General features: G+C 36.6%; 1 protein-coding gene across 2 annotated transcripts in view; it reads right to left on the bottom strand.

The window, feature by feature from the left end:
* ATAD2B (ATPase family AAA domain containing 2B) overlaps nt 1–22,622 on the bottom strand; it is a 155,932-nt gene that overhangs the window by 10,407 nt on the left and 122,903 nt on the right. For both annotated transcript variants that reach the window (XM_059893536.1, XM_059893537.1), the window contains exons 23-24: nt 6,923–7,045; nt 3,593–3,730 (exon numbers count right to left, since the gene is read on the bottom strand). In XM_059893536.1, coding sequence (XP_059749519.1) covers nt 3,593–3,730; nt 6,923–7,045 — 261 coding nt within the window. The remainder of the gene's footprint in view (nt 1–3,592; nt 3,731–6,922; nt 7,046–22,622) is intronic.

The raw sequence follows: 22,622 nt of genomic DNA, 5'->3' as shown, positions 1-22,622 counted from the left end.
AAATGGATATGAAGTCAGGGATGAACTCTGAAGAATGAAAGAAATTTAAATTTATTTCCTATATGAGTTTACTCAGCACTCACTTTTTACCACTGCCCTGGATTCTACTTTATAGCTGTTCCTAATTCCTAACATCCAGGGGCCAAGCGTACTATACACACATTTAGGGAATGACCACATTACCAAGCTGCCTGGAAGGTTTGGGGCTATAGCCCTGGACTTCCACCAGGAAGATGAGTGCTTTGCCAGCAAGATCACCCAAAAGCTCCTAAACCATGAAAGAAAATTAAAGTATGATCCACTATATGAAGAGAGAATAGTTACAGGTATCCCTACAAAGCAATCTCTACTGCCTCTCCTTCCAGAAGAAATAGAAGCCCTATGAAGGTTATATAGACAATGTGGTTAGCCAGCTGTTAGCCATCTACCACAAATGGTTCACCTATCAGGATCAATTCCTTGCAAAGTTGTTATTTGAAAATATGTAGAAAAATTAAGCCCTCTGCTATCAAGGCAGCAACAACATTAAGAAACAATGAAAATAAATATTTGGTCAGTTATGTGAAACGGGAGACCTACAAAATTTCTAGGGACTACACTCTTAGATGTTAGAAACTATCATGAGCTTTTATGAGTAGATAGCTGGTACTTCCAGGTAATGATGGACCCAGGAATCATTAATTTCCCATGTATGTATCAAAGGTAGCTGGTTATACAAGTCGATCCCATTGTCCCTTAAATAAAAAGTTAACTTTTATTTTGCAATGTGGGACATTTACACAAAGAAATTTAAATACAAAGTTATTAAAGCAAACTAGTTAAGCTAGAGACCTATCACTTCTGGTGTCGAACACCGAATTCTAAACACTAGTTTGTTGAAAGCCATCAGAGTAAAAATAATTCATTTTTTTCCAAGGCTATAAATGTAATGTCAAATCTGGCTTAATTTTAAAAGAGATAATGTATATTTTTAATATGTCAATGTTGAAAGCTTCCTGGGCAAAGACATTTTAAAAAGAAAATACAAATATGAGACCACTGAGTGTAGATTGTTTAATCCACAGTTTAAAAACTGCTTTTGAGGGCTTCCCTGGTGGCACAGTGGTTGAGAATCTGCCTGACAATGCGGGGGACACGGGTTTGGGCCTGGTCTGGGAAGATCCCACATGCCGCGGAGCAACTAGGCCCGTGAGCCACAATTACTGAGCCTGCGCGTCTGGAGCCTGTGCTCCGCAACAAGAGAGGCCGTGATAGTGAGAGGCCCGCGCACCGCGATGAAGAGTGGCCCCCACTTGCCGCAGCTGGAGAAAGCCCTCGCACAGAAACGAAGACCCAACACAGCCATAAATAAATAAATAAATAAATAAATAAAAATTAAAAAAAAAACAAACAACTGCTTTTGAAAGACAAATAGAGGGGAATCTGGTCTTAAGACAACCCTCACTTCTTTACTCTAGCACTTAATATGAACTTGTGATCTATCAACAGTATATAGTGTGTTTACGTACTTTTCCCATCCTTTCATCTTTAATCCTTACTGAGTCTCTGTAAAGACACCAAGGTATTCACAAGTGTTGACAAATTTTGTCATAACCATCACTCTTCTTTCTCATCTAAGAATAAATCTACTAAAGGTTTCTAAAATCATTTCCAAAATTCAAGTTATTTAGTCACTTGGCTCAAAATTTATTTTGCCTTCAAAACTGTACTATCATTATCATCATCTCTCCATTCCTTTATTCCCTATTAATTTCTATTTTTACAATTTCCAGTTATAGGGTAATTGGAGATGAAATTTCTATATTAGTCTACTTTTAAAAGCACAGGCTATAGTGATAGGCATTCATAAGCATTCTATTACTTACATGAAAAACTAATCCAGCCCACATTAAAAGTATAAGAAAAGTATTCAGCTTGCTCTTTCTCTAAAATGTAGAACTGTTAGGTTTTACTGCCTGACAAGTCACTCCTGACAGTGTGTCCTTGCTTATTCTCCAATAACCAAAGGTACAAGAGGTTCCCTTTTTCTTTCCTCACTACGCCATGGAGCCCTACAGCAAGAGGCTGGACCCTGCTTGATCAGGAGCCGGCTCAATTACTTAAAATGTACTCATACCCTAAGCAAAGGTTAGGAGCCCTTCTGAAGTCAGTTTACTTCTAATGCTTTCATCCCAGCTAAGAAAAAGAAAATGTTCTTATTTGGGGAGAGGTCAAACTAGAGATATTTTCCCCGTCCTTTTATAATCACTTCTAATGCTTAGCATGATTTTGGTAAAGTAAGAGGAACTGGTTATATACATGCCACAAGAATAGGGATTTTTGTTTTAGTCACTGCTCTAGCCCCACAGCACCTGGCATGTGGCAGTATATATTTACAGAACTAATCTTTAATATACCCACTTCCTTTTTCAAGGGTGCTTTGTGTGAAAAGCCCATTTAGAGGCACAATCTTTAAAATCAAGTTTTATAACATCTCTGAGTTTGTTTCCAAAACTAAGACCTTAGAAAAGCAACTCTTCCAAAGGGAGATTTAGACATATGATTTAAGTAACTTAATGTAAAACAGACAAATGATGAGTCACATATGCCATCTACTGGTAAGAGAAGACAGGACTCACATTTGTAGATTACAATAATATTTTAATACTTAAAGGAAATTAAAACTGCTTGAGGCCAATATTCAATGTGTTTTAGTTAGTAAATATTTTTATCAGTTGCAGAGAATGTAGGGATTTCAAGGTTTAAATTAGAGTGCTGTGTTACAGAATCCAGGTCATGATCCAAGGTACAACTAGGATAAATAGATTAATCAGTTTCATGGAACTAAATGCACCATTAAGTCCTTCAAATGTTCTCACACATGAATGCCACTTATCACAAAGAGAACAAGATTAAAAAAAACTGAGTCTGGTTCATTCATTCAAATTCAATGCCACTGGTGAAAGAACTTATTATGGCCATCTTTACTGACAGTTGGAGCAGAATTACCACCTTTATATCAGAAGAACAGCGTATATCTTCCAAAGATGGCTATCTTTAGTGAAACATAAAAAGATTATATTAGGAAGATGCTGTGTTTATTAACATTTGTCTTTTAGAAATTTTACAGATCACCATGAATGAGGAAGAGTGAGGAGAACCCAGAACACTGAATTTTCCCCCTCTAAATACATCTGACTTAAACAAAACCAGTTAAAGAAGGCTACACAGATTTTTCTCAGAAAAATCAACTTCCTGCTGTCAATTCAGTCACTCTCCTAAGCCAGAGTTTCCATTTCCCACCATAACAAGAACATTCACATAACATACAGCAAGGGGTTGGAGGTGGGGTGGATAAAAAAATCTACTGGCTCCACATCTCTATCTAAAAACCAAAGTTTAAAACTGAAGATATTCAAATCTAGTTCAATTACAACAGCAAGCACTGAATGGAAATAGGAGAAAAGCAAATAAGGTTAAAGAAATGTATTCTGATTCAGCATTTTACCCCACAAGCTCTTAGCAGCCCTTTGGTATATGTGCCCAATTCCTAACACATCTGCCTCATTCGCAGTTGTTCCCACTACTGGATAACATGATCTCAAATACTCACATGCACATTTATTTGCAGAGCTGTGCCAGATATCCACTGGATTTCTTTGTTTGTGCCGAAATGCCTCTTCAACTCTAGTTTCCGCCTTTCGAGCTCCAGTACCATGAGGATTTATTTGTTCTGCTGTTACCGATAAGCCTGCAAGCAGAAGATAAGCGATACCTATTTAAATATTCCCAGCTACATAAACCAACAAGGTTAAAAAAAGTCTGAAATACAAAACTGAATTTTAAAGTCATTAATTATACTTGGACAGTTTGTAATTCGGATGAAATAGTATCTTTTGATTTAAGATGGGAAAGAAACTAGATATAAAATCATAAAAATAAAATGGCAGGCCATGCTTATTTACACTTAATCCCCAAAGGGCCCTGTGTTTACTCATTTTACTTTGCAGAGGGATACATTTCACATTTTTATGACTGTGAGACAGTAAGATTATATATAGTCTAAAAGTCATGATTTCTGCCATCTTAGAAAGTATAAGCATATATTGGGCCACTGAATCCCATTCATATGAACTGTTTCCATCTGACATTAGCTGGCTGTCACACCACACTGCATAAGTTTGGTTTTCGTGCACTGATCTTCATAAAAATAACCATTCCATCTCAATTCTCTTTACTAGATTTCTTTCTTCTATGCCATCCTTAAATGTTGCCTTCCTTAAATGTTTCTAAGGGCGGTCTCTGGAATCCCTTTTCTTCTCACTTTAATCTGCACCTTCCACCACAAATATTCATACCTTCAGCTCCTACTGGCATTATATAATTATTCCCAAATTACATCTTTAGTCCAAAACTCTCTTGAGCTTCTGATTCATATCAGTTGCCTACTTGATATCACCAACTGGATATCCTAGAGATAGGTCAAATTAAAGATAACTGGTTTCTCTTTTCCCACCAAAAAAAACCTGTCCTTATATATTCCCTCTCTCTACTGGTGGTATTAGCATCTACTTAAGTCATTAAACCAGTAACATGGCAGCCAATTTTGCCTCTTCCTTTCCTTCACAATGCCCTCCACCCCTGCAGCTGCATCTCTCTCACGTTAATCCTACCTTCATTCCCACTTCACTAAATAAAACTCTGGACTACTCCAACAGCCCTCCCCCCACCAAAAGCTTTACTGAGGTACAATTTACACAACATAAAAATCACTCATTTTAAGCATACGATTCAGTGATTTTTAGTGAATTCACAGAGCTGTGCAATCACCCCAGCAATCCAATCTAGGTAACTGTTCCAGGCAACCACTGGTCCACTTTTTGTCTCTATAGACTTGCCTTTTGTGAGCATTTCATATAAATGGAATCATGCAATATGTGCTCTTTTGTGACTGCCTTCTTTCACTTAGCATAACATTTCTAAAGTTCATCCATGCTGTACCATGTATCAGTACCTTATTCCTTTTTATAGCTGAGCAGTACGTCACTGTACAATATACCCTGTTTTGCTTCCCCATTCATCAGTTGACAGACATTTGGGTTGTTTCTGGTTTTTAATTGTTGTGAATAATACTGCTATGAACATTCACGTACAAGTCTTTATATGGACATATGTTTTCATCTTTCTTGGGTAGACCCCTAGGAGTAGAATCACTGGGTCGTATGGTAAATATTACGCTTAACTTTTTAGAAACTGCCAAAATGTTTTCAAAACTGGCTCCAACAGCTTTTTAACTGGTCTCTCATCCTCCCACCGAGCCACATTGAGACCTTGCTATTTCCTGCTGCCAAAGCAATTTACCAATCCATTCCACTGTTTCAAATACTTCTATGAATCCTACTGACTATGGCAATTGTTCTCAAACTTTAGTGTACATAAAAACCACTTGAGTTTGCTGAAGCGCAGATTTCTCGGCCTTACTACTCTCAGAGAATCTAATTTGCTAGTTCTAAGCTGATGTGGGTAATAAACACAAACACATTTTAAAAAACATAGACCTGGGCTTCCCTGGTGGCGCAGTGGTTGAGAATCTGCCTGCCAATGCAGGGGACACGGGTTCAAGCCCTGGTCTGGGAGGATCCCACATGCCGCGGAGCAACTAGGCCCGTGAGCCACAATTACTGAGCCTGCGCGTCTGGAGCCTGTGCTCCGCAACAAGAGAGGCCCGCGCACCACGATGAAGAGTGGCCCCCACTTGCCGCAACTAGAGAAAGTCCTCGCACAGAAACGAAGACCCAACGTAGCCATAAATAAATAAATAAATAAATAAATAAACCCAAAGTTTAAAAAAAAAAAAAAAAAACATTGACCTACAGGATAAAGTCCAAGCTCCTTAGCATGACATTGATTCATTCAAATATTTATAAATAGCCTGTTGTATACCAGAGATAGTTCTAGGGACTGCAGTAGAGCTATGAATAAGACATTCACAGCACTTATATTCTAAATAAGGAGGAGAGAGACAACAACAGTAACAAAATACCAACTGCTATGGTGACCAGAGCCTAATAAGATTATGTGGCCAGGGAAGGCCTCTCTAAGGCAGTGGAAGAAAAGCGTCTTCACAACTTCAATGTCCTGGACCCAGCTCACCTTCTGAGCTCTGTTTCCCACCATTCTGTACATCTTTAGCAATACCAAACAATTTGCAGTTCTTCCGATACACCACGTTATTTCACGTCTCTGCGCCTGTATACGTAGTGTGCTGTGCTTACAATACCTCCTCCTTCTCCGTCACTGCCTCCCTTCCTCTACTTCACTAGAGACAACACTTCTATATTCATTCCCCAAACTCTGATCAAAATGCTGGGTTTCCTACCAGGAGGCCTCTCCTCTGTGCTATGAACATGCTTCAATCAGTGCATATGCCACACTATACTCGATTTGTTTTACACTTACTCTCTCCTACTAAAGTGTGAGTTCCTCAAGGACAGGATTATATATAGAACGAACAAAACACATCTGCTAATTCTGTGTTTATACTAACAAAATTGCACATAAATTCCAATAGGTTTAAAAAAAAAAGTATTCCTAAAAAAAATTTTTAAGTATCGGTATTAGATATAAACTGATGAAAATAAACCCTCTTCAAATATGAAAGCCTATCTAAATCCTTTAAGAACAGAAATCCATAATTAAAGATATATGCCTGCAAAAGAAATTTCACTAAGAAGTACTTTATTTCTGTAATTTGCACTAAAACTGTTATAGAAAGTAAAATTTTAAAACATCTTTGAGAATTTACATGACACATTTTCATATCAGAAATTAAGGATGGGCCTCAAAATACATTTTCATAATACCAGCAACCGTAAAGAAACACCACTCAATGACATTCAGTGATCTCTTATTCTTCAGTAGCAAGTTCATTTCTATAACTTACCTCTTTTTATTCTTGCTTCCTTAATTTCTTCACAGAGTTTATTAAATTCTGGATCCAATTCAGCTGCAATGATGGCATGCGCAGTGTCCTTCAGGGTACAAGCCCTGTGCCTAATTATTTTATCTGTTAAAAAGTTGGTATACATTTATTATACATACAAGTGAAATAACATGAACAAAGGGCACCTTAAAAAGAAAAGGAACACAAACATTTAAATAAAACTGTGACTGCAACGAGAAGCCTGGGCACCTCAACGAAGAGCAGCCCCCCCGCTTGCCACAACTAGAAAAAGCCCACACACAGCAACACACTCAACACAGCCAACAAAAATTTTTTTAAAAAGACTTTATCAAAATAATTAATTAATTAATTTTAAAAACTGAAAAGCATTTCTAGGCAGGAAGCAAGCTCATTTAAATGATGAGCAAAAAATAAATATAATAAGTTAATCAAGTTGACAATCCTCTGAGAACTATACTTTTAGAACTTCAAAGTACTAAGCCTACTTAACAAATCATTACCTCAAAGATACGGCTTTATTTTATATTTTTCAAAAATGTATGACATTCAATAAAAAATTTTAAAAGATTTACAGGATATTCACCACATGTCCAGCACCAGAGCTACCATACTGAGATTTCAGAAAACCTTACATAATTTTCTCCATGAGACAAAACTGGTCAAAACTATGCTAAAGTAAGGGTTACTGATTAAAAAGTTGTGACAGAAACAGACAAATACAATAAGGCACTCTAAGATAAGAATGCAAGATGACATAAATTGCAGGTAGATCTAGAAGTTCATACTCTGTTCTAGGTAAACTATACCTAAAATTGGTACTAAAAGAAGAGTCTCTGCTTTACATTAACAGGGAAGTCCTCATTAACTAAAAACACGCATAAACAGTGCTCCCTAGAGCTGTGCAACTCCAAGATATTAAAAGTCAAGTTAATATATCAAGGTCACTTAATTTGTAACAATTTAGCACTAGCATCTAAGTCACAAAATAACATCTGCTTTTTCAACTCTAGTAAAGACAAAAAGTATAAAAATGTATTTTATTTATAACTTTTCTTATTAGAAAGTCTAATAGTTCACTGTAGAAATCTTATAAAAACAAACATGCAGCACTCAAAAAGCAACCCACTGGTATATTTCCTTCCAATGTATTTTCTCTAAACTTTCACTCAATAAATATTGTCAACTGTACCAGGAAGTAAGTCAGGTGATGGCTACACAGTAGTGAACAAAACAGACAGGTCTCCACTTTCAAGGAGCTTTTCAGAATAGTATAGCAAAGAGGTATTTTACCAAATAATCTCATATACACATATAAACACCTCCTACCCCTCCCTCACCCCCCAAAAAACCTGTAACAGCTATGATGAAAATCTACAGGATACTGGTGTGGATACCAATTTTGAATGGGCAAGTCAGGAAAGACTCCTCTGAATTAGTGGCATTTAAGCTGAGACTTAAAGCATGCACTGGGGTAGCCACTGACAAAGGGAAAAACCACTGCAGGTTCAGAAAATACCATGTGAGAAAGTTCTGGAGTAAAAAGATCGTGGAGATTTTCAGAAACTGAAAGGTAGCCTATGTGATTAGAACACAATAAGCAAGAGGCAAACGGGAATCTGACCATATTGAAAGGATTTTACATCTTATCCCAAGAGCAATGAAAAGTCATTGAAAAGATCCAAGCAGAGAAATTACATGATTTAAATGCCCATCTTTGAAAGATCTCTCTGGCTGTTCCCTAGAGACTGGATTGAGAGGGTCAGGCATAAAACCAGGGAGTATAATTGGAAGGCTCTTTTTAATGAAAAGAGAAGAGAGAACTGAACCAGGTAATGGTGGTGGTAGTGAAGGAAAGGAAGACTACAGCTTTGAAATGTGTTCTCAATGACACAACTTGGTGGTAAAACAGGGGATGAGATAAGCACCAAGGAAGATTCCCTAGCTTCCTGCATGAAAAATGGGAGGATGGAAGTACCACATACAAAAATAAAAATTAAAAAAAAAAAGGAAAAAAAAATCCTAGAGAATAAAAAGAAAGGAAGTAGGAAAAGAAGTTAGAGATATGTGCTAGTTTAAAGACTTTAGTTTTGACATGACTAAAAAATATCCAAGAGAATCTGAGCCAAGATGGCAGAGTAGAAGGACGTGCTCTCACTCCCTCTTGTGAGAACACCAGAATCACAACTAGCTGCTGGACAATCATCCACAGGAAGACACTGGAACTCGGCAAAAAAGATACCCCACATCCAAAGACAAGGGAGAAGCCACAATGAGACGGTAGGAGCGGTGCAATCACAGTAAACTCAAATCCCATAACTGCTGGGTGGGTGACTCACAGACTGGAGAACACTTATACCACAGAAGTCCACCCACTGGAGTGAAGGTTCTGAGTCCCACGTCAGGTTCCCAAACTGGGGGTCCGGCAACGGGAGGAGGAATTCCTAGAGAATCAGACTTTGAAGGCTAGTGGGATTTGATTGCAGGACTTCGACAGGACTGGGGAAAACAGAGACTCTACCCTTGGAGGGCACACACAAAGTAGTGTGTGCATCAGGACCCACGGGATGGAGCAGTGACCCCATAGGAGACTGAACCAGACCTACCTGCTAGTGTTGGAGGGTCTCCTGCAGAGGCAGGGGGTGGCTGTGTCTCACCGTGGGGACAAGGACACTGGCAGCAGAAGTTCTGGGAACTACTCCTTGGCGTGAGCCCTCCCAGAGTCCGCCATTAGCCCCACCAAAGAGCCCGGGTAGGCTCCAGTGTTGGGTTGCCTCAGGCCAAACAACCAAAAGGGAGGGAACCCAGCCCCACCCATCAGCAGTCAAGGGGTTAAAGTTTTACTGAGCTCTGCGCACCAGAGCAACATTCAGCTCTACCCACCACCAGTCCCTCCCATCAGGAAATTGCACAAGCCTCTTAAATAGCCTCATCCACCAGAGGGCAGACAGCAGAAGCAAGAAGAACTACAATCCTGTAGCCTGTGGAACAAAAAACCACATTCACAGAAAGACAGACAAGATGAAAAGGCAGAGGGCTATGTACCAGATGAAGGAACAAGATAAAACCCCAGAAAAACAACTAAATGAAGTGGAGATAGGCAACCTTCCAGAAAAAGAATTCAGAATAATGATAGTGAAGATGATCCAGGACCTCGGAAAAAGAATGGAGGCAAAGATCGAGAAGATACAAGAAATGTTTAACAAAGACCTAGAAGAATTAAAGAACAAACAGAGATGAACAATACAATAACTGAAATGAAAACTACACTAGAAGGAATCAATAGCATAATAACTGAGGCAGAAGAACAGATAAGTGACCTGGAAGACAGAATGATGGAATTCACTGCTGAGGAACAGAATAAAGAAAAAAGAATGAAAAGAACTGAAGACAGCCTAAGAGAACTCTGGGACAACATTAAACGCAACAACATTCGCATTATAGGGGTCCCAGAAGGAGAAGAGAGAGAGAAAGTTCCCGAGAAAATATCTGAAGAGATTATAGTCGAAAACTTCCCTAACATGGGAAAGGAGATAGCCACCCAACTCCAGGAAGCACAGAGAGTCCCATACAGGATAAACCGAAGGAGAAACATGCCGAGACACATAGTAATCAAACTGACAAAAATTAAAGACAAAGAAAAATTATTGAAAGCAGCAAGGGAAAAACGACAAATAACATACAAGGGAACTCCCGTAAGGTTAACAGCTGATTTCTCAGCAGAAACTCTACAAGCCAGAAGGGAGTGGCATGATATACGTAAAATGATGAAAGGGAAGAACCTACAACCAAGATTACTCTACCCAGCAAGGATCTCATTCAGATTCGATGGAGAAATCAAAAGCTTTACAGACAAGCAAAAGCTAAGAGAATTCAGCACCACCAAACCAGCTCTACAACAAATGCTAAAGGAACTTCTCTAAGGGGGAAACACAAGAGAAGAAAAGGACCTACAAAAACAAACCCAAAACAATTAAGAAAATGGTCATAGGAACATACACATCGATAATTACCTTAAACATGAATGGATTAAATGCTCCAACCAAAAGACACAGGCTTGCTGAATGGATACAAAAACAAGACCCATATATATGCTGTCTACAAGACACCCACTTCAGACCTAGGGACACATACAGACTGAAAGTGAGGGGATGGAAAAAGATATTCCATGCAAATGGAAATCAAAAGAAAGCTGGAGTAGCAATACTCATATCAGATAAATAGACTTTAAAATAAAGAATGTTACAAGAGACAAGGAAGGACACTACATAATGATCAACGGATCAATCCAAGAAGAAGATAACAATTATAAATATATATGCACCCAACATAGGAGCACCTCAATACATAAGGCAACTGCTAACAGCTATAAAGGAGGAAATCGACAGTAACACAATAATAGTGTGGGACTTTAACACCTCACTTACACCAATGGACAGATCACCCAAAATGAAAATAAATAAGGAAACAGAAGCTTTAAATGACACAATAGACCAGATGGATTTAATTGATATTTATAGGACATTCCATCCAAAAACAGCAGATTACACTTTCTTCTCAAGTGTGCACGGAACATTCTCTAGGATAGATCACATTTTGGGTCACAAATCAAGCCTCAGTAAATTTAAGAAAATTGAAATCATATCAAGCGTCTTTTCTGACCACAACGCTATGAGATTAGAAACTAATTACAGGGGAAAAAAAAGTAAAAAACACAAACACATGGAGGCTAAACAATACATTACTAAATAACCAAGAGATCACTGAAGAAATCAAAGAGGAAATCAAAAAATACCTAGAGACAAATTACAATGAAAGCACGACGATCCAAAACCTATGGGATGCAGCAAAAGCAATTCTAAGAGGGAAGGTTATAGGTATACAAGCCTACCTCAAGAAACAAGAAAAATCTCAAACAATCTAACCTTACACCTAAAGGAACTAGAGAAAGAAGAACAAACAAAACCCAAAGTTAGCAGAAGGAAAGAAATCATCAAGATCAGAGCAGAAATAAATGAAATAGAAACAAAGAAAAAAAAAAGCAAAGATCAAGAAAACTAAAAGCTGGTTCTTTGAGAAGATAAACAAAATTGATAAACCATTAGCCAGACTCATCAGGAAAAAGAGGGAGAGGACTCAAATCAATAAACTTAGAAATGAAAAAGGAGAAGTTACAACAGACACAGCAGAAATACAAAGCATCCTAAGAGACTACTACAAGCAACTCTATGCCAATAAAATGGACAACCTGGAAGAAATGGACAAACTTTTAGAAAGGTATAACCTTCCAAGACTGAACCAGGAAGAAACAGAAAATATGAACAGACCAATCACAAGTAATGAAATTGAAACTGTGATTAAAAATCTTCCAACAAACAAAAGTCCAGGACCTGATGGCTTCACAGGTGAATTCTATCAAACATTTACAGAAGAGCTAACACCCATCCTTCTCAAACTCTTCCAAAAAACTGCGGAGGAAGGAACACTCCAAAACTCATTCTGTGAGGCCACCATCACCCTGATACCAAAACCAGACAACGATACTACAAAAAAAGAAAATTACAGACCAATATCACTCATGAATATAGATGCAAAAATCCTCAACAAAGTACTAGTAAACAGAATCCAACAACACATTAAAAGGATCATACACCATGATCAAGTGGGATTTATCCCAGGGATGCAAGGATTCTTCAATATACACAAATCAATCAATGTGATACACCATATTAACAAATTGAAGAATAAAAACCATATGATCATCTCAATAGATGCAGAAAAAGCTTTTGACAAAATTCAACACCCATTTATGATAAAAACTCTCTAGAAAGTGGGCATAAAGGGAACCTACCTCAACATAATAAAGGCCACATACGACAAACCCACAGCAAACATCACTCTCAGTGGTGAAAAACTGAAAGCATTTCCTCTAAGATCAGGAACAAGACAAGGATGTCCACCCTCACCACTATTATTCAACGTAGTTTTGGAAGTCCTAGCCACAGCAATCAGAGAAGAAAAAGAAATAAAAGGAATACAGATTGGAAAAGAAGAAGTAAAACTGTCACTGTTTGCAGATGACATGATACTATACATAGAGAATCCTAAAGATGCCACCAGAAAACTACTAGAGCTAATCAATGAATCTGGTAAAGTTGCAAGATACAAAATTAATGCACAGAAATCTCTTGCATTCTTATATACTAATGATGAAAAATCTGAAAGAGAAATTAAGGAAACACTCCCATTTACCGTTGCAACAAAAAGAGTAAAAATACCTAGGAGTAAACCTACCTGGGGAGACAAAAGACCTGTATGCAGAAAACTGTTAGACACTGATGAAAGAAATTAAAGATGATATCAACAGATGGAGAGATATGCCATGTTCTTGGATTGGAAGAATCAATATTGTGAAAATGACTATACTACCCAAAGCAATCTACAGATTCAATGCAATCCCTATCAAATTACCAATGGCATTTTTTACAGAACTAGAACAAAAAATCTTAAAATTTGTATGGAGACGCAAAAGACCCCGAATAGCCAAAGCAGTCTTGAGGGAAAAAAACGGAGCTGGAGCAATCAGACTCCCTGACTTCAGACTATACTACAAAGCTACAGTAATCAAGACAATATGGTACTGGCACAAAAACAGAAACACAGATCATAGGAACAAGATAGAAAGCCCAGAGATAAACCCACGCACCTATGGTCAACTAATCTATGACAAAGGAGGCAAGGATATACAATGGAGAAAAGACAGTCTCTTCAGTAAATGGTGCTGGGAAAACTGGAAAGCTACATGTAAAAGAATGACATTAGAACACTCCCTAACACCATACACAAAAATAAACTCAAAATGAATTACAGACCTAAATGTAAGACTGGACACTATAAAACTCTTAGAGGAAAACATAGGAAGAACACTCTTTGACATAAATCACAGCAAGATCTTTTTTGATCCACCTCCTAGAGTAATGGAAATAAAAACAAAAATAAACAAATGGGACCTAATGAAACTTCAAAGCTTTTGCACAGCAAAGGAAACCATAAACAAGACAAAAAGACAACCCTCAGAATGGGAGAAAATATTTGCAAACAAATCAATGGACAAAGGATTAATCTCCAAAATATATAAACAGCTCATGCAGCTCAATATTAAGAAAACAAACAACCCAATGCAAAAATGGGCAGAAGACCTAAATAGACATTTCTCCAAAGAAGACATACAGATGGCCAACAAGCACATGAAAAGCTGCTCTACATCACTAATTATTAGAGAAATGCAAATCAAAACTACAATGAGGTATCACCTCACACTAGTTAGAATGGGCATCATCAGAAAATCTACAAACAACAAATGCTGGAGAGGGTGTGGAGAAATGGGAACCCTTCTGCACTGCTGGTGGGAATGTAAATTGATACAGCCACTATGGAGAACAGTATGGAGGTTCCTTAAAAAACTAAAAAATAGAATTACCACATGATCCAGCAATCCCACTACTGGACATATACCCACAGAAAACCATAATTCAAAAAGACACATGCACCCCAATGTTCACTGCAACACTATTTACAACAGCCAGGTCATGGAAGCAACCTAAATGCCCACTGACAGATGAATGGATAAAGATGATGTGGTACATATATATAATTGAATATTACTCAGCCATAAAAAGGAACGAAATTGGGTCATTTGTTGAGGCGTGGATGGATCTAGAGACTGTCATACAGAGTGAAGTAAGTCAGAAAGAGAAAAACAAATATCGTATATTAACGCATATATGTGGAAACTAGAAAAATGGTACGGATGAACCGGTTTGCAGGACAGAAATTGAGACACAGATGTAGAGAACAAACGTATGGACACTAAGGGAGGAAAGCGGCAGGGGGTGGTGGTGGTGGTGTGATGAATTGGGAGATTGGGATTGCCATGTATACACTGATGTGTATGAAACTGATGACTAATAAGAACCTGCTGTATAAAAAAATAAAGTTAAAAGATTAAAAAAAAAAATCCAAGTGTAGATATCATGTAGGCAAATGAATATAGATCTCGACAATTTATGACCAAAAGCCACAATGTGTAATCTGTATTTACTGTTTAAAATTTTGTACTTCCCTAAGCCTTAAAAAAAAGAAAAAGGATTATGGCATAAGAGACATATAATAAACTGCACATATTTAAAGTATACATTGTGATATGCTTTGACATAAGTACAAATCCATAACATCATCATTATATCAAGATAATGAATATATCCACCATCACCAAAAGTCTCCTTGTGCCCCTCTGTCATCCTTCCTTTCACTCTTTCCACAACCCTCCATTCCCAGGGAACCACAGGTCTGTCTACTGGTACCATAGATTACTTCATATTTTCTAGAATTATGTACACTATAATATATATTGAATCGCATATATATTCTCTATATATTAATGTGTATATAATTCTAACATATTTATAAATACATATATAAATGGGGTTATAAAGAATATATTCTTTTGTCTGTATTCTTTTACTTGACATAATTATTTTGACATTAATACCTATTGTTTTATATAATATTGTATAGCAAGTACACTTCAATTAAAAATTTTTAAAAAAATAATAAAAATACCTATTGTATTGTATGCATCAACACTCCATTCCTTTTTATTGCTGAGTAATATTCCACTATTGGATATAACACAATTTATTTATCCATTCACATGTTGATGGACATTAGGGATGGTTCTGGGTTTTGGCAATTATCAACAATGTTACATAAATATTCATGAACAAGTCTTTATATGGACATATGTTTTCATTTCCCTTGAGTTAATATTTAAGAGTGGAATGGCTAGCTCAACAATGGGTGTATGTATGTTTAACAATCTTAAAACTGCCAAGCTTTTTCAAAGTTGTACCATTATATATTCCTACCAGCAGTGCATCACAGTTCCAGTTCCTCCACATCCTTGTCAACACTTGGTATGATCAGTCTTTTTAATTTTAGACATTCTTATAGGTGTTTAGTGGTATCTCATTATGCTTTTGATTTGCATTTTGTTTAAGATTAATGAAGTTGAGTATACCTTCATGTTCTTATTTTCCCTCTGTATATCATCTTTGGTGAAGTGTCTTCAAATCTTATACCTATTATTTTAATTGGGTTGTTTTCTTATTATTAAATTTTTTTAATAAACTTATTTATTTATTTATTTATTTTTGGCTGCGTTGGGTCTTCTTTGCTTCACGTCAGCTTTCTCTAGTTGCGGCAAGCAGGGGCTACTCTTCACTGCGGTGCGTGGGCTTCGCATTGTGGTGGCTTCTCTTGTTGCAGAGCATGGGCTCTAGGCATGCTGGCTTCGGTATTTGTGGCATGCGGGGTCAGTAGTTGTGGCTCCCAGGCTCTGGAGTGCAGGCTCAGTAGTTGTGGTGCTTGGGCTTAGTTGCTCCACAGCATGTGGGATGTTCCCAGACCAGGGCTCGAACCCGTGTACCCTGCATTGGCAGGAAGATTCTTAACTACTGTGCCACCAGGGAAGTCCCTTATTAAATTCTGAGAATTCTTTTAATAGTCTGGATACAAGACAGCTTTTATATTTAAGGTATATTATCCATTGAGATTCTTTATATATATAAGAAGTCTTTTTTTTTGCATACTTATATCCAATTGTTCTAGCACTGTTTGTTGAAAAGACTACTTTCTCCACTGCACTGACTTTGCACCTTTGTCAAAATGCCACTGACTCTATATGTGTGGGTCTCTTTCAGGACTCCATATTATTCCATTGCTCTATTTGTCATTCTTTATGCCAATATTACACTGTCTAGATTACCCTAACTTTATGTCTTGAAATAAGGTGGTATTAAGTCCTCCAACTCTGTTTTTACTTTACAAAGCTGTTTTGACTATTTTAGATCCTTTCCATTTTCATATGAATTTTAGAATCACCTTGTCCATTTCTATAAAATGCCTTCTGGAATTCCGACTGAGGTGGTTCAATTTGAGAACTGACATCTTCACAATGTTGAGTCTCCCAATCCATGAACACAATATATCTCTCAGTCTATTTAGGTTCTCTTTAATTTTTCTCAGCAATGTTTTATAGTTTTCAATGTATAGGTCTTGCCTATCTTTTGTCAGATTTATCAACATCTCATGTTTTTTCATGTTAATGTAAACAGTAATTTAAAATTTCAATTTGCTATTGTTTGGGGCTAGTATTGTAGTTCCATAAATACAACTGAGTGTTTGTATATTGATCTTGTATCCTGCAACCTCACTAAACACACCTGCTAGTTCTAACAGTGTCTTTGCAAATTCCATAGGATTTTCTCTGTAGATATCATGTTGTCTACAAATGAAGATAGTTTTACTTCTTCATTCCCAAACTAGATGCCTCTTATTTCTTTTTCTTACCTTACTGCACTTTCTGGAACCTTCAGTATAATGTTGGGTAGAAGTGGCAAAAGTGGACATCTTTGCCATGTTCTTGATCTTAAGGGGAAGCATTTAGTCTTCAGTCATTAAGTATGATGTGAACTGTAGGCTTTTTGTTCATGTCCTTAATCAGACTGAGGATGGTCCTTTCTACTCCTCGTTTGCTTACACTTTGTACTCAGGAATACCTATTGGATTTGTCAAATGCTTTTGTGCACTAACTGAGATAATCACTTCTTAGTCTGTTAATACAGTGACTTACATCGATTGGTTTTCAAATTTTAAACCAATCTTGCATTCCTTGCATATTCAAGCAGGAATAAACCCTACTTAATCACAAGGTATTATCTTTTTAACATATTGGATATAACTTGCCAAAATTTTATGTTCATGAGGGATACAGGTCTATAGTTTATTTGGTCTTTTTTTTTTCCCCCTTGTAATATCTTTTACAGAGTAATGCTAACTTTATAGACTAGGTTGGAAAGAATTCTCTCCACTTCAATTTTCTGGAAAAGTTTGTGTAGAACTGGTATTATTTTTTTCCCTAAATGTTCAGTAAAATTAACCAGTGAAGGCATCCAGGCCTGAAGTTTTCTTAATGGGAATGTTCTTAACTGTTAGTTCAATTTCTTTAATAGAAAAAGAATTACCTATTCACATTATACATTTCTTCTTTCATGAGCTTTTTTTTTTGTCTTTCAACAAATTTATCCAATTTACTGAAGTTGTCAAATGTATTGGCATAAAGCTGTTCATAAAGTTCCCTTACTGTTCTCTTAATATCTGTAGAATATGTAGTAATGTTACCTCCTTCATTCTTGTTAATGGTAACTTGTGACTTCTCGTTATCCTGACCAGCTCCACTGGAGATTTATCAATTACCGATCTTCTAAAAGAACCAGCTTTGCATTTCCTTGGTTTTCTCAATTTTTTTTCCTGTTTACTATTTTATTGATCTGCTCAGATCTTTATTATTTCCTTCCTTTTGCTTACTTTGGGTTCCATTTGCTCTCTGTTTCCTAGTTTCTCAAGTTGGGAGTTCAGATCAGTTATTTGAGACTTTTCTTCTTTTCTAATGTAAGTATTTAGTGCTATAAATTTCCACCTAAGTAATGCATTAGCTGCACCTCATAAGTTTTTATATTTTCATTTTATCCACTTTAATAATTTTTAAACTTCTCTTTTGATTTCTTCCTTGATCCATGGAGTTATTTAGAAGTGTGGCATTTAGTTTCCAAATATCTTTTCCAAATAACCTTTTGTTATTGATTTCTAATTTAATTCCATTGTGGTCAAAGAACATACTTTGTATGATCTGAATCCTTTTATATTTAATAAGACTCATTCTGTGGCCCAGAATATGTTCTATCTTGGTGAACATTCCAGTACACTTGAAAATAATGTGTATATATGTTGCCATTGGGAAAAGTGTTCTATAAATATCACTTAGATAAAGTTGATGGATAGGGTTGTTCAAGTCTTCTATATCTTTACTGACTTTCTGTGTACTAGCCTTATCTAGTTTTAAGAGAGGGATAATAAAGTCTCCAAGAAATTACAAATTTCTCTATTTTTCCTTGCAGTTCTATCAATTTTTGCTTCATGAATTTTAAAGCTCTGTTATCAGAAGCAATAAATATTTAGAATTATTATGTGTACTTGATAACTGTGAAATAATCTTCTTTAACCCAGGTATCTTTGGCCTGAAATCAACTTTGATATTTATATAATCACTCCAACTTGGTATGATTATGGTATTTCATGCTTTTAATCTATTTGTAGCTTTATATTTAAAGTGGGTTTCTTGTATAAAAAAACAAAATACTAATTCAAAAAGATATGCACCCCAATGTTAATAGCAGCATTATTTACAATAGCCAAGACACAGAAGCAACATAAGTGTCCATCAACAGATGAATGGATAAGGAAGATGATATATATATATACATACATATATATATATACACACACACAGAATATATATATATATATATATATATATATATATATATATATGGACTACTCAGCCATTAAAAAAATATAATTTTGCAATTTATGACAATATGGATAGACCTGTAGGGTATTATGTTTAGTGAAATGAGTCAGAGAAAGACAAATACTGTATGTTATCAGTTATACGTCAAATCTAAAAAATAAAACAAACAAATGAATATAACAAACCAGAAACAGACTCACAGATATAGAGAACTAGTGGTTACCAGTGAAGAGAGGGAAGGGGGAGAGACAAGATAAGGGTAGGGGATTAAGAGGTACAAACTACTATGTACAAAATAAGTATGCTACAGGATATAATGTACAGCAAAGGGAATATAGCCAATATTTTATATAACTTTAAATGGAGTATAATCTCTAAGAATTTTGAATCATTATGTTGTATAATACTATAAATCAGCTATGCCTCAATTTTTAAAAAAGTATATGGGAGGAAAATGAATGAATGAATAAGTTTTTTAAAAAAATAACCTTAAATAAACAAACAAGAAAGTGGGTTTCTTGGAAAGGAACCTCATTAGTGCAGTAGGTAGAGTGTCAGTCTCATCAAGTGGGTTTCTTGTAGGGAGCATATGGTTGGGTCTTGCTTTTTTATCCAAAAGACATTCTCTGCCTTTATTTGTGATGTTCAAAGCCAGGTATCAGCAAGTTTTCCTGTATAAGGCCAGAGAGTAAATATCTTAGGTTTCTCAAGCCATAAGGTCTCTGGCAAGTATTCAAAGCCGCCCCTGTAGCATAAAAGCAGCCCTAGACAACATGTAAACAAAGGGGCATGCCTGTGTTCCAACTATGAAAACTTCATTTACAAAACCAGGCAGTCAGTTTGACTGTAGTTTGTTGATCCCTGGTTTAGCGGATCATTTGGTTTTTATATAATTTATGTGATTATTAATATGCTTGCTATTTACTTTCTACTTGTCCCACATGCTCTTTGTTCCCTTTTTCCTCTTTTTTCTCACTTCTTTTGGATTGTGTACATTTTTATGATTCAGTTTTTCTCCTTGTTGGTTTATCACCTCTAACTATTTGCTACACTACTGCTAGCCCTATATAAACATCAAGGAATATTCCCTCTCTTTCTCCGGCCTCAGGTAGTTTCCTCACACATATGTGCTGATCATTATTCAGCTAGCTAAAGACTGGAGGAGGCTCTTCTGCAGATCTCCAGAGTGCTCTCTCTGTGCAGCTTTCTCCTTCCTGGTACTCTGCCCTGAGAACTTGATCCACTTTGGCCTCCTTACATTCCCAGCAATTCAGGGAGACTTCGAGGCTCCGCCTGGCTTCTTCCTTCCCGTACCACAGTCTGGAAGCTATCCAGGCAACTGTAGTGCTCAACTTGTTAGTTTCCCATCCTTCACAGATCATTTCCATCGTTTCCTGATATCCAATGTCTTCAAAATTGTTTTTTCAAATATTTTGTTCAGTTTTTTTTTTCCATTGTTTCAGACAGAAGGGGAAATTCAGTCCCTTTTAATCCATCTTAGCCAGAATCAGAAGTCTCCTGATATTTTAAAACATTCTTTGAAAACCAAATTTTAATGGTTATGTGACAATCCAAAGAAAGATGAACCTTAATTTTTCAAGATTATTGCTCTACTGTTGGAAGTTTAAAGTTCCTTCAAATTCTAACCACTACAAACAAAAAACTACAATGAACATCCTGAGAAGGAGCTATGCTTTCAAGCTGATATTTGTAGCCCAAGCAACTTTCTGCCACTGGCTTTCCATTTCAGCTTGAAAAAAGCTAAAAAAAAAGGTAAAATTAAATATAAAGGTCATGTATCTAGCACATTATACTCTAAAATAACTCAGTGATCTTTCTTTTCGTTTTTTTTTAAACACATGCTTCCCACCCACATTCCATCCCCAATTAAAGGGGGGAGAAGAATGAATGAATTAATTAATTAAGAAAAGAATTCCATAAAAATTTCCCACTGGTCTGAAGGACAAGGAATTTATTCTAAAGAGCATCTGTGGGGACTTCCCTGGTGGCAAAGTGGTTAAGAATCCGCCTGCCAACGCAGGGGACACAGGGTCGGATCCTGGTCTGGGAAGATCCCACATGTCACGGAGCAACTAAGCCCACGTGCCACAACTTCTGAAGCCCACGCACCTAGAGCCCGTGCTCCACAACAAGAGAGAAGCCACCACAATGAGAAGCCCGCGCACCGCAACGAAGAGTAGCCCCCGCTCGCTGCAACTAGAGAAAACCAGTGCTCAGCAACAAACACCTGACACAGCCAAAAAAAAAACAAAAAACAAAAAATTAATAACAAGAAGTTTTTTTTAAAATAAATAAATAAAAAATAAAGAGCATCTGTAGGAATTCCCTGGCAGTCCAGTGGTTAGGACTCCATGCTTTCACTGCTTAGGGCCCAGGTTCAACCCCTGGTCAGGGAACTGAGGTTCCACAAGCCACACAGAGCAGCCTAAATAAATAAATAAATAAATAAATAAATAGCATCTGCATCTGACAAGGTAATGCTTTTTACATATGCCTATCATTAAAATTCTTTTTAATCATTCTTAGCTTAGAACAGTGTCTAAGTTTATACATAGCATAGAACTGTAAGCTCACAGATTAAAATTAGAAGACATGTCCATATCTTGGATCTTCATCTTTTTTGATGGGTAGGGGAGTCATCCTGGATCTTATAAGCTTGTGATAAAGGTGGAAAAGTATACATGTACACCATTTTGTATGTAGTTGTTCAGAGACCCTCTCATGGCCACCAGACTTAAATTCCTTGCTTTAAAATTATACATGAATAATAGCTACATATTTACCACCAGTTCTTTTATTTTGTCTCATACGTTAACATCTTAAGATTCTCCAAATCCATGAAATTTAAAAGTAATATAAGCATAGCAGAAAAACCCCATACATACTGGCTTTGAAGTTAAGACAGATCACAATCCATTCAGTTGTGCCATATAATATTTGTGGGTTTGTTCACAAATTACATAACCTCTCTGAGACCCAATCTCCTTATATCTATAAAATAAAGATATTACCACCTAGCTTTGCCTTCAGTAAAAAGTAATGGCTATTAGAATAAACTGATAAGTATTAATAAAATTAATACAATCACTACTTTTATGAAGGTAACAATTATTTCAATGTGTCTATGTTTCTTTTGTATTTTGGTGAACAGAAGTATATTAGCTGGGTTTTTTCAACAAAATTATTAAGAAAGATTAATGATATTTTTTTAAAAACTGATTTTTATGGGAT

Source organism: Balaenoptera ricei, chromosome 13 (assembly GCF_028023285.1).
Source record: "Balaenoptera ricei isolate mBalRic1 chromosome 13, mBalRic1.hap2, whole genome shotgun sequence".
Classification (NCBI taxonomy): domain Eukaryota; kingdom Metazoa; phylum Chordata; class Mammalia; order Artiodactyla; family Balaenopteridae; genus Balaenoptera; species Balaenoptera ricei.
This window is presented reverse-complemented; position numbering and strand designations above follow the sequence as displayed.